This window comes from Ochotona princeps, unplaced genomic scaffold, assembly GCF_030435755.1.
Source record: "Ochotona princeps isolate mOchPri1 unplaced genomic scaffold, mOchPri1.hap1 HAP1_SCAFFOLD_140, whole genome shotgun sequence".
Lineage (NCBI taxonomy): Eukaryota > Metazoa > Chordata > Mammalia > Lagomorpha > Ochotonidae > Ochotona > Ochotona princeps.
The window spans coordinates 28,252-41,703 of NW_026701170.1; the positions used below are offsets into that span (position 1 = coordinate 28,252).

The 13,452-nt window shown below is 38.7% G+C and overlaps 1 protein-coding gene across 1 annotated transcript; it reads right to left on the minus strand.

Annotated features, from left to right (window-relative positions):
• Positions 1-5,931: 5,931 nt before the first annotated feature.
• On the minus strand, positions 5,932-13,056 carry LOC131479418 (zinc finger protein OZF-like). The gene is given in 5 exon segments (XM_058659928.1): positions 5,932-7,312; positions 8,027-8,087; positions 8,661-8,753; positions 8,987-9,113; positions 13,005-13,056. Coding segments are annotated over 5 exon segments (1,683 nt in total). The 5' UTR covers positions 13,026-13,056.
• Positions 13,057-13,452: the final 396 nt, after the last annotated feature.

Here is a 13,452-nt window from a genome sequence, read left to right on the forward strand (position 1 = left end):
CACAACCCTGGTAGTAGTCACTTTTTTCACTGTCATGTAAATATTGTCCCTTCCTCCAAAATTCTTGATGTTGAGATCTTTTTAGGATCCGTGAGCTTTTTCTGGCCACGTTTATGTTTGAAGCACACATTAACTCTTTATTTCTTCACATGCCATGTCTTTACTAAAATTATTTGAAGAATTAAACAAAACTTACAAATAATGGAACTAATGAAGCAGCAATGAATGTTTTAAAATTCTACTTCAAAAACGAAAATAGTGCTTGTTATATGATTATCAGCTAGATATTTCTTAGAAGCTACACATTGAGTTTTTGCATTTTAATTCCTGATCCAAAGCAAAACAAAAATGGCAATCAAGAATACACTCCATTTGATTATAGAAGTACCTAGAAACATAGAAAATAGAAACTTATCATACCATAGTAGTTTATAGAGGGGTTATGTAGATCATATCATTGTGTTAACTTCATCTAGGAGCAAATGTTTTCATCTCTGTATCCTTTAACAACTTATTTTTAAAAAAGAAGCCCAAGCTCATATCATGCTTAACTATCTGAAGAACTTGTACAAATAGCAACAGTTATACTCCATTACTTACATTTTTGTCTGGAATTTAGAGTGCTAAAAATAACAACCACATTTTAACATAATAGACCTATTTACTGAACAATTGCTTAAATGAGCTGTTTTATATTAAAGTAGCTGCTATATTCCAAGCGATGCACTTCTACTGCAGTTTCTTAATGGACCATTCATGCAGCAAGTGACAACTTAGACAAAGGAGGACTCCTTTCTGTAACTTGTTAGGAGCCACAGACTTACGGGCCTTAGACTTGGCATGCCTGACAGCCTGCTTCCTTTCAAAACCTACCTTGGGCAAGCAGGGCCACAGCAAGCAGGATATTGTGGCAAGAACACCCTGTGCAAAGCAAGCAGAACAGAACCTCCGCCCTTGCTCCTGTTCAAACAATTAGTTCCTCCCCTGCTTCAATATAGATGATTAGTTCCTTCCCTGTTTCGATGAAGATAATTACTTCCAGGAAACCCCTTCCCTTCTCCTCCTCTCCTAGAGAAGAAGGCATAATGAGGTATAAGAAGGTATAAGAAGGTATATATGAGGAATAAAATAAAGGGCTTTGGCACTCTTTCACCAAGTATGTGTGTCTGTGTGCTTATTGGGCCAGCAGCCCAGCATTCCCAGCCCACCCTCAGGTTTTGAGCATCGTGTCCTGCAGGTTGGGACAGTAATTGACATGAATACACAATACACATGCCTCATTTTCTCCAGGAAAGTAGTTTATGATGAGCTAAATAGTTGAATGGTGCAGAAATATAACTGAACTTATCAATGCAGAATCAAACCATTGTTATACTTGTTTGTCTTCATGGGTGAGCTCTCCAGCAACAACTTATTGTTGCAGTTATTCTCTTCTCAATTCTGTTCTGAAACACTCCCTTGACCATTGTTGATGTTAAGTAAGGAACTCCTGAATTAATTAAGCTTATTTCAGCTAATCGCTGCTTTTTTTTTACTTTAATCAATAACTGCTTTGTTTTCTATGGAAATTGACCAAAGATTTATCTACTATCTTTGTTCAAATCACTTCCTGATTATTTCTCCATGTAAATTCACTTTGAGTGGACATATCATACTCAGAGACCTTTATCTGCTTACAAGCAAGTAGGGGGAGAACCAAGATGAAGGCAATGGCTGCAGACATGTTCAAGATGACAGAGAATCATTAAGGTAAAGAACAGAGAGTAGAATACAGAAAAAGATAGGGGTCAGGCAGTCAACAAGGAGGTACCTGGAGACCACCCTGGACACAGGGAAGAGGCAAGAATGGCAGAGAGGTGTTACAGGGAACAGAAAATCTACCAGCCACCTGTAAGCTGTGATCCAAATTCCAGCAACAACCAGGGATCCAGTGGTGGCCACAGATCAGCCCTTGCAGCAGTCAGGTGGGAGCCTGGGTTGGCAAGGGGAGCTCAGGAGGTGATGGCAGGCTGGGACTGGCCAATCCTGATGAATACTTTGGCCCAGCAATGAATGGAAAGGAGCTGCAGACTCCACAGGGCAGACTGGCAGTGGGTCGGTGATAACAGCACAGGGATCAAATGCCAGAGTGGGCGCATTTGAAGTTAGTCACATCCAGCTGATCCTATGGGAAGGACAGCACCAGCTTCACACCCTGCAGGAACTGTGTGTTCCCCGGATCTGAAGGCCAACAACACTGGCTTTCTGGCAGGGCGACTGGGTGTCATCTTGTGGGTTTAGACAAGACCAGCACCAATGATAAACCAGTTATCTGGAACAGTTGGCATCGTCCTAACCCAGCACACCGATTGTACATAAAAACTAACTTGTTGACCTATAGCTAATACATCTTGGGAATCTGCACTAAGGAGAAAAAGCCACCAAACAGGATTGCAATGTCAAAAGTTAAAAAAAGTGGCAGAGGCACAATGAATGTTAATGAAGACACCCTGGAAAAGGAGAAAAAACCTCTACCACCCTCAGAGTCAACTGAGAAAGACGTTGACAAAATGGGGGATACAAAATTCAGAAAATATATTATAAAGCTTCTGACCAACAATGAGAAGTACATAATACAAGAGCAAACACTTAAAAGAATTTGTCACACTAGATATGAATCAAATGAAAACTGACATTTCAGAAGTTAAGAATAGAGTGAAGCAAATTAAAAGTACAGTGGAGAGTCTCAAAAACAGACTGAATGAAGCAGAAGAAAGAATATCAGAATTGGAAGATGTTTCCTGTCACTACAGGGGAACAAACACAAAGCTACAAGCTGAGCTAAGATTAAGTAAAAAACTATCCAAGAATTAAAAGATATGATTAAAAGACCCAATGTAAGAACTATGGTGATCCCTGGAGGTACAGAAAGAGAAACTGGGATTAAAGGTTTATTCAATGAAAATAAACGGAAATTGTCCTAATCTGAAGAATTGGAAAAAAATATGCAGGAGGGGCACAGAACTCCTAATAGAGTTAACCAAAAGCAAACATCACCAAGACATGATAATCAAGCTATCCTCAGATGAACATAAAGATAAAATCCTTAAATGTGCAGGTGAGAAAAATCAAGTGACCTATAGAGGAACCCCAATCAAACACACAGCTGATATCTCAGAGGAAACACACACTCTCCCTGAATAATTTATTTGCGTTCAAAATAAATTAAATTATATATATATCAAACATAAACACATGCATATTTTAAAAAAAGACAATTGTGAAGGTGTTAAAATGAGAGCAATGCATGGTGAATGAATGGAATCACATTTTAGTATTTATCCAGTTCAGCCAGATTGATTACTTTTTAAAGTATTTTAGACTGGGCCCAAACAGTAGCCTAGTGGCTAAGTCCTCACCTTGAATGTGCTGGGATCACATATGGGCACCAGTTCTAATCCTCATGGCCCTGCTTCCCATCTAGCTCCCTGCTTGCGTCTTGGGAAAACAGTCGCGGATGGCACTAGTCCTTGGGACCTTGCAACTGCATGGGACACCTGGAAGAGGCTCTGGGCTTCTGGCTATGGTTTTTCTTTTCGATTTGGAAACCAATGCTTTGAGAAACATTGCCCCCAGGGACCACCCCCACAAGCATCAAGGGAGAAGCTGTGTAACTGTCCCTGATGAGATGCCTTCCAATATTGACAGCTGTCCAGTGTTTTCCAGGGAAGAAGATTCAAAGGAACAGTGCACTATGGGAACTGCCAATGTAGAGGAAACAGGGTGGAGGTGATGGGGCTGAGAACAGCACACAATAATGGGTTATCATCTTCTTGTGGCATAGAGACCTGATAACCATCACAAGCACATAGACACATTATAAGCATGTTTTATCCCTCTCTGTCTTTAAGAACAGGTGGTTTCACAACCATGTCAATTCCATAATGTTGCAAATTGCTGTTGATGTTATGTCGGGACTCTAGGTTGAATGGGATGATATTCTGCCAGCTCTAACAACGGGCCAGAAATGGTCTCCCCAAGAGACTGTTCAACCCATCTGGACAATAAATAGCTGGACTTTATACTTGGAAAAAAAAAAAAGAACAGGTGGTTAATGCTTATTCTTTTATTAAGTGATGCATAATCGCTAACAGACCACACTTTTACATACACCACTTCCAAGGAAAAAATCCAAGTTTCAGTAAAAATTGTTATAGGTTCTTTCAATCACTGGAAACATCCATTTACAAATTCCACTTTGAATCTTTCTATGATAACGTTCTCAAGAAAAAGAAAGCCAACTGGTACATCTGTATACTCTTTGCATGATATTTGCATTTAGGTGACAAGGAAAAAATGAGTCTTTTTAAAATTTTGGTGTAAAAAGTTTATTATTTTAAAATTGACATTTACATTTTGACCAGAGTAGGAAGACTGTAGGGCTAGGGAAGTGTGAGTGAGACCATTATTTTCAATCTTCGTCATGAGAATGTTGGGGCCCCATGCAAATACTGGCAGAGAGCAGTTAGAAGTGCACAAACTTCATTCTTCAATTTATAAGGCATTGACTACATGCTACATAGTACATTCTCAAGAAAAAGTTGCCTCTCTTGCACTTGGTGCTCAGAATTTTGGGTTTGATAGAGCCTTGTACCTAAACATTAAGTTGTGGGCGTCGTCAAGGCTGTCACAGATGAGAAACATACCCATGGGCTTCACCTTAAACGTTTGACTTACATCAATGTCAGTCATAGTTTGCACTTTTAATACATTTTTTTTTTTTATCTGAGAGCAGAGGTACAATGAGAAACAGAGGCAGACAAATATCTTCCATCCATTGGTTCCCATTACAAACGGCAAAGGCACCAGCAGCTGAGCTGATATGAAGTCAGATTCCAGGAACTAGAAGTGGACCAGCAAGGATACAAACTAGTGGGGATTATCTGGGATGCCAGCACCTCAGATAGATTCTTTCCCTACTATGCCATAACACTAGCTTATTTTTAGGGTTGAAAGACTTAAGATCAAAGCTCATATCAGCAAAACAACTCATCCAGTGGCAAACAAAAACCTGCTGTGCGAAGCCATGACACATGAAATCAGTGTGAATCTGAGCAGTAGTTCTGGCAGCTGACACATAAATTCCACTACCCATTACCACATCCCAAGAATCTGATAGCAGATAATTCTCGTATCTCTGGGATATACTTTCAAGAGTATAGGAGGAGACAAAGTGGCCAAAACTGAACAACATTTTGCCAGACATCACAAGAAAATCCCCACTCTGATGAAAGATACATCTTTCATTCCTGAGTATTTAGCATTACAGTTGCCACATACCTCAACTAATAGTTGTGATCCCGATACTAATCTGTAACAGAATGTGTGAGTAGATTGTATAAAAGCTATATCAGATCAGTGAAAATTAAAAAGATGATATTTGAAACAAGTGTTATACAGTGAATATTCATTAAAATTTTAAGATATGAAAGCAGAACTTATTCATTTTTTCACTCATAACAAAGGGAGAACAAGTACAGATTGCATTTGAAATATCTTAGCACCATAAAGCCTGTATTGTGAAATACAATGATACTCTTCATAATTTTGCTGATGTGTAAATAAAAGCTGTACGCCAGCAAAAGGTTTTTCAATATTGCTCATGTTAAAAGGGTTCCTGTGTTGTGTGAATTTTATGACAGGTGATTAGGTATGACTTACGCCTAAAGAGAGGCAAGTGCTGGTATTGGTTTTTCCAGACTCACCACATTGATGTTTTCATGTCTGAATTCTCTGGTATCTAATCAAAGGCTTTTCAACACTTAGCACGTTTATAAGTTTTTTTTCCCTAAGTAGATTCCCTGATGTGTGATTAAGTGTGACTTCCAGTAAAATGCTTTACCACAGTCTCTACATTCATAAAATTATTCCCCTGTGTGTATTATCTGATGTCTAACAAGAGATGACTGCTGGCAAAAGGCTTTTCCACAATTGTTGCACATGTTTTTCTCTTGTGTGGATTTTCTGATGTTTGTTTAGGTATGACTTCTGGCCAAAAGCTTTTCCACACTCTTTACATTCATAAGGTTTTTCCCCTGCATGAATTGTCTGATGTGTAATGAAGGCTGACTTGTGGGAAAAGGTTTTTCCACACTCACTACATTCATAAGGTTTTTCTCATGTGTGGATTTTCTCATGTTTCTTCAGGTTTGACTTGTGACCAAAAGCTTTCCCACACTCTTTACATTCATAAGGCTTTTCCCCCGTGTGAATTCTCTGATGTGAAATGAGAACTGACCTATTATAAAAGGATTTCTTACATTCACTACATTCATAAGGTTTCTCTGCTGTGTGGATTCTCTGACGTATGCTTAGGTAAGATTCGCAGCCAAAAACTTTCCCACACACACTACATTCATAAGGATTTTCCCCTGTGTGGATTCCCTGATGTGTGATTAGGTATGATTTCTGGGAAAAATTTTTCCCACACTCACTACATTCATAAGGTTTTTCCCCTGTGTGGACCCTCTGATGTGTGATTAGGTATGATTTCCGGTGAAAAGCTTTCCCACACTCACTGCATTCGTAGAGTTTTACCCATGTGTGGATTCTCTGATGTTTAAGAAGAGATGAGCGACCACAAAAGGATTTTGGACACTCACTACATTGATAAGGTTTTTCCCCTGTGTGGATTCTCTGATGTATAATGAGATCATATGGCCTGAAAAAGGCTTTTCCACACTCAGGACACTGATAAGGTTTTTCCCCTGTGTGGATTTTGCGATGTTTAATTAGGTATGATTTCTGACAAAATGCTTTCCCACACTCAGGGCACTGATAGGGTTTTTCCCGTGTGTGGATTTTCTGATGTATTATGAGAGCTGACTTGTGGGAAAAGGCTTTCCCACACTCTTTACATTCATAAGGTTTTTCCCCTGTGTGTATTCTCTGATGTACAGTTAGATATAATATCCTGTTAAAACCTTTCCCACAGTCACTACATTCATAAAGATTTTCCCCTGTGTGGATTCTCTGATGTCTAATGAGAGATGATGGGTCAGAAAAGGCTTTTGGACACTCACTACATTCATAAGGTTTTTCCCCTGTGTGGATTCTCCGATGTTTAATGAGAGATGACCGCTGGCAGAAAGCTTTCTTACACTGACTACATTCATGAAGATTTTCCCCTGTGTGGATTCTTTGATGTTTAATGAGAGATGACTGCTGGCAAAAGGCTTTTGGACACTCACTACAGTCATATGGCTTTCCCCTTGTGTGGATTCTCTGATGTGTAATGAGAGCTAACTTGTGGCAAAAGGCTTTTCCACACTTGCTACATTCTTAAGGTTTTTCCCATGTGTGGATTTTGTGATGTTTGATTAGGCATGACTTCTGATGAAAAGCTTTCCCATTCTCAGGTACATTAGAGGCATGCCTTTTTCCAAATGTCGTTGCATCAGGATTCCTAGGAAAAAGACACATTTTGAAATAAATCATGTTCTTTTCCTCTTGCCATTCAAGAAGCACCTCATTTCTGAGCTCTCTTCTGGGAAGTGGTTTGGCCCTTTCCTATTCTAAATACACCGGGTCTCTTTTAGAGTAAAAGTCCTGTCTGCAACTGAATCCCAGTTTCTGCTTCAATGCTAAGCTGCAGAAAGCACGACAGAGCTTTCCTGTGTACATTTGCCCTGCTTCCCAACATAGAAGATGAGTAAGATATCTGGGTCTTAGACCAGAACCATGTGACTTGACTCAGCAAAGAGAAGACTTCACAAGGTTGGTATGCCTTTTGTCAAATGGGACTGAAACTATGGAAATGAATCTTGGCACCAGATGGCTAAGAATAAACATGGGCCGATCCACCCAACCCCAGCCAATGCCTAGTTCTGGGTGCAATGAAAACAAAGAAAGAAATTATGGTTCTCAAGTTTTTTGGTACCCTTTCCCTTTCATAGCATGTTTCAAGTATGGCCAGAGCTAAAATTAGGCATCTATGTAATGCGACTCCTTTTTGAGTTGTTATATACTTTTTGTTTTTACAACTTGCCTGAAAATGATTTCTTTACTTTCCTGATTAGCTTCAAGGGGCTCATTCTTTTTGTAGGACTCTGAAATGAGGAAAAAAGAGTAACCATATCCATGAATCACAACTAAGTATTTCTGTTCAAATGCTCAAGTAAAGCTGATGAGGTTTCTTGCCATTCTAGATACAGAAGACTTTAACATCAGTAAAATGTGTACATTCAATACATTAACAGCTTTTTTTTGGTAATTTTCAATTACTTGGAATTTTTTATTTTAAATTGATGGTGGTAGAGCAGAAAATGTGGTACAGAAATTCTAACTAATGCTTGGAATGTCTTACATCCCATAATAGAGCCAGTTTGTCTCATCTTGGCTACTCTGTTTCCAATACAACTTCCTGAAAACATATCCTGGGAGGTGGCAGATGATGACTCAAGTGGTTCGGATCATGTAAAAGATCAATATGTAGTTGCACATAATTTACCTTAAGCTGGCAAATTTTAACAGTTGAAGGCACTGTTAGAATAAACCTGCACATGCAGACTATAGAATGCTATGTCTCATGCATGACACTAGCTGTCCTTTGGGAAGAAACTTTCCCAGCCAACATGTACTGAACTATGTTACCATCCTCCCCGCCTTCTTTGCTGACCTACCTGGAACACCCTGGTTTACAGAGTTTTCCCCTGTCCGATGCACTGATTCTTGTTCCAACTTGAAGATCACATCAGGCTTTGCAATGCAGAACCCTGTTAATGCGAAATAATGCAGACTGTGAAAGCACTAATTTGGGGACTTCAAGGAGAAAAGCGTGGTTCCAGGATTTTTGTCACAAGTGGTCTCAGGAATTTTCTGACAGGTAGATGTTCAAGTTCTTTACAGCTTCAAATACTAGTCCTATCAAGTCCTAAACTTTCAAAACTCTTTAGTTTGTCAACTCTACAGAAGATATTCTGCTTGGGCATGACAGAATTTCACTCACCCAAGGACAGCAGATGGCTATAGGTTTCAAGCATCACATCCTTGTACAGAGTTTTCTGAGCATTGTTCATGTGCTGCCATTCCTCCTGGGTGAGGTCCACAGCCACGTCTTCGAATGACAACAACACCTAGAAACACACATGTCTCCTCAGTCCTGGATCACTACATAGAAAGACTGACAGTGCATTCTATATATGTTTAAGTTGCCACTTGAATGGGTACAGCTGAATTTACAATCTATAAAACATCACAAAGTAAAATGAAAATGAAAATATCTTACACGGCATTGTTCTCTGTAATGACTCTGATTCTTATTAACTGTTGAAGGCACTGGATATCATATTTGCCAGAAATATATACAGTCTTCAACAATATCTCTAGTCTTTAATCATTAATACCAAAAAATGTAACCCATGTGAGAGTAATGTTCTGGACGGTCAGTATTTTATATATCCTTTGTTTAAGCTCTTGAGGAACAGAAAGTAGGTTTTTGTTCTTTGTTAATATTATTATCTACTTTGCATGTCTTGATATATTTATCTAATGGAGTGTTATAATTGTGAATCTGAAATGAAATCAAAGTATGCTGTTGTAAAAAGTAGAGAGGAAGATGAATAGTTAATGCAGGCAGGAAACGGTAGAAAAGGAAAACAAACTAAAATCTGCATTTTTGATATATGTAAAATTTGCTCACTACATACAAATGTATGTATGTGTATGTATGTATGCACACTAGATAGAAACACTATGTCATAACAGACGATGCCTCAGAATGACACAATTATGAAGCAAATGTGTCTGAAAACAAAGGCTTAAAAGACATGACACAAAGTACACATAAGAAATGAAAAAATTACAAATAGTGTTAAAAAGTTTGTATTCATTTTATAGTAACTGAAAAACTGATAAAAATATCATTTACAAACATAAATGACAATATTTTTACTTCACTCTGTGGAACTATGACAAAACATATGCTTAACTATAAGTCAAAAGTATAATCATTGGGGCCAGGGTGATAATGGTAGGCAAGGGAGACCAGTTCAAGACGGCCCCAAAACTTGGGATCCTGTATCCACATGGGAGACCCAGAATAAGCTTCTGGATTCAGATCAGTTCAGCTCTGGCTGTTGCAGTTACATGGGGATTGAACCAGTGAACAAAGAATCTTTCTCTCTGTATCTCCTTCTATTATCTGACTTTCCAATAAAAAGTAAATAACAATATTTTAAAACAAATGAAGACTAGAAGATCTAAAAGGCAAAATATTTAAATCATTAGGTAGCTTCTCTGATTACATGAAATTAAGTTAGAAATTTGTTCTCTGATCACATAGAATTAAGTTAGAAATAATATTCTAAATTCTCCTAGAGAAAAAATTCAGAAGGAAAATCAGAAAATATACTTGACAAATTGTATCTTAACAATGGCATTACAATTTGGTTTTGTAATCATCAAAATCGCTTCTATTCACACATTATATATAGCACATTCACTGTGGGCTGGTTTTAAGAATTGTTTAGGCAATATTAAGTATATTTGGGACTGTGAAAAAGTTAATAAGGTCAATGGATGATAGAGTTACAGGACAATCTCCATTTAATTTGTTCATCAGTTTCAAAAGAAACAATTGTGCACTGCAATATAAGAATATGATTGTTAAATAAAAATTTTAAAAGACTAAGCGGTAAAAACTAAAATGGGTAAAAAAGAAAATATTAAAAATAGTATTAAATGAAACCCTTTTGCAAGACTCCCATAAGGAGTGAAAAGGAAAACAAGTTTATGAGAAATGGCTAATTAGCACAAGCAGATTTTTAGGATGATTTACCATTAAGTGATTGAAAATTGCAACCATAATCAATGCCACTTTATATCCATTGCAATGTCCTTCATAAACAAATGTTCACAAAGAAAAACTAAAATTAGGCATTTCTTATGCAAGTGTAAAATGATGAAACTAATACGAAATATGGTACTCAAGGACAGCATGTTTACATTCTCACAATGTTGGAACCAGTATGGGGTATCACGTGAAAGAAGCAGGGAGCACGTGTTTTCACGGTCTGAATCTGTTTCCTTTTAAAGTTGCCAGTATCTGTGGAAAGAACTGTGGCATTGTGGACCGAGCTTCCCATACGAGTGCGGTTCATAACCTGGGTGTTCCTTTTTAATTTATTTTTTATAAAAGATTTATTTATTTTTATTGAAAAGTCAGATTTTACAGAGAGAAGGAGAGTCAGAAAGATCTTCCATCCTGTGGTTCATTCCCAAGTAGAAGTTAATGGCTGGAGCGGAGTGGATGCAGGAGCTTCTTCTGGGTCTCCCATGTAGGTGCAGACCCAAGGCCTTAGGCAGACATTCACTGCTTTCCCAGGCCAAACTCAGGGAAGCTGATGGGAAGTGGGACCGCTGGGACACCAATTGGTGACCATATTGGATCATGGCTCCTGCAAGGCAAGGCAAGGCAAGGACTTTAGCCACTGGGCTATAGTGCTGGGTACCATGTTCCACTTTCAATTCAATTTCCTGCTTTTGCCCTGGGAAAACAACAAAGGATGGCTCAACTCCTTCAACACCTCTGCCCATGAGTGAGGTCTGAAGTGGCTCCTGGCTTTGGCTTGCCTTGACTCTTGCCATTGTAGCCATGTGGGGAATAAAGTAACAGATGGAAGATCTCTATCTCTCTCTCACCTTTTTTCTACTGCTCTGCATTCAAATAGAAAGCAAACATAATGCCACAAAGGAGAGCTCTGTGGTTTAGTAGATAAAGCCACTGACATCCCACATGGGCAATGGTTCAAAGCCTGGATGCTCCACTTCTGACCCAACTCTCTGATAACAGGCCTGGAAAGGAAGTGGAGGATGGATCAAGCACTTGGGTTCCTGTAACCAAGTCACAGACATGGACAAAACTCCTGGCTCATGGCTTCAGACTTGCTTACCTCTGGCCATTCCAATTATTGAGGAGTGAACCAGCAGATGGCAGATCTATCTCCATCTCTCCCTCTTTCTCAGTAGCTCTGCTTTACAAATTAAAAAATCCTGAAGGAAAAGAAAGCACCCTGCAGTAGGAAATGGTATTATGGTACAGCACATTAAGCTACCATTAGCCCCATTTCCAATCCAGTTCTAAGCTAACATACATTGGAAACAGTAGGAGATGGCTCAAGTATTTGGGTGGGACACTCAGTTGGACCTCCTGGTTCTTCTCTTTGACATGGCCCAGCCCTGACATTGGAACCACTTGGAGATACAACCGGCATATAGCAGATAGCTCTCTCTCTCCTCTTTCTGTAACCCAGTCTTTTAAATAAGTAAATAAATAGGATTTATTTAAATATTTAACAAAAAATGTAGCGTATTTCATTCTCCACATATTCCTGTAGCAGCTCATGAATATACTATACCCTCCAAATGTTATTAGCCATCACACTGTTTCAGCCATTCCAAAAAAGGCAAAAAAAATGAATAATGAATATATGTATGTGGAAATTCTTACTACTCCAAATCAAATGCTTGAGCATTTATTGTCAGGTTGGTGCTCAGTCATTTTGATTGTATCATGTATAAGGTCTACAAAAATCATTTCAAATTTGATATCCCACAGTAATTAACAATTTTAGTTTCAAACTGAATCATGTACATTGAGGACCTGGGATAAGTGGGAGGCTGGGTGGGGCTTCTCCCTTTATCTCCACATTTACCCCAGATACAGAAAAAAAGAGAGAAAGTGGAAATGATAGTCTTACACACTTTTCTATAGCCCTTGAACCCTTGTGCCCTAATTAACCATGTGATGATTGTCAAACATAAAGAAAAAAAAACTGAATCATGTAAATAATGTCTGTCTATGGCATCAGAAAATGGGGAAAGTTTCACAGCTTTAACCGCCCCAATGTATTAGTTATGACAATTTTACCTTCTTTCCCTCTTGCTTTTTCATTTGAGTTTATGAAACATCATAAAGCCCCTACAATACAATGTAAATCAAGCTGAGAAGTAAACAGACAACTTACTGAAGGTGTGTTTGAAAGCATGTCTTGGAAGTATGTGGTGGGCTGCAGGGCTACACCTGCAAGAGAAGGTGGGGAGAGGGAGTTAGGAATTGGTCTTGCTTGTTCCTAGTCTCCTTAGTGGCTCCTATTGTGCTAAGTAATGTCAAGACAGGAACCAGACACAATGGCTGGGGACACAAAATCCATCATCTTCCCTGGGCAAGAATAGTGCGTTACAGAGGACAGTGCGAGGAAGGCTTCCTTGAAACAGCATCAACAATTTCAATAATTGGCAGTGATTAATTAAATTTTTTTTTAAATTTTATTTTAAATTCATTAATTACATTGTATTATGTGACACAGTTTCATAGGTACTGGGATTCTCCCCACCCCTCCCCAAACCCTCCCACCATGGTGGATTCCTCCACCTTGTTGCATAACCACAGTTCAAGTTCAGTTGAGATTCCCC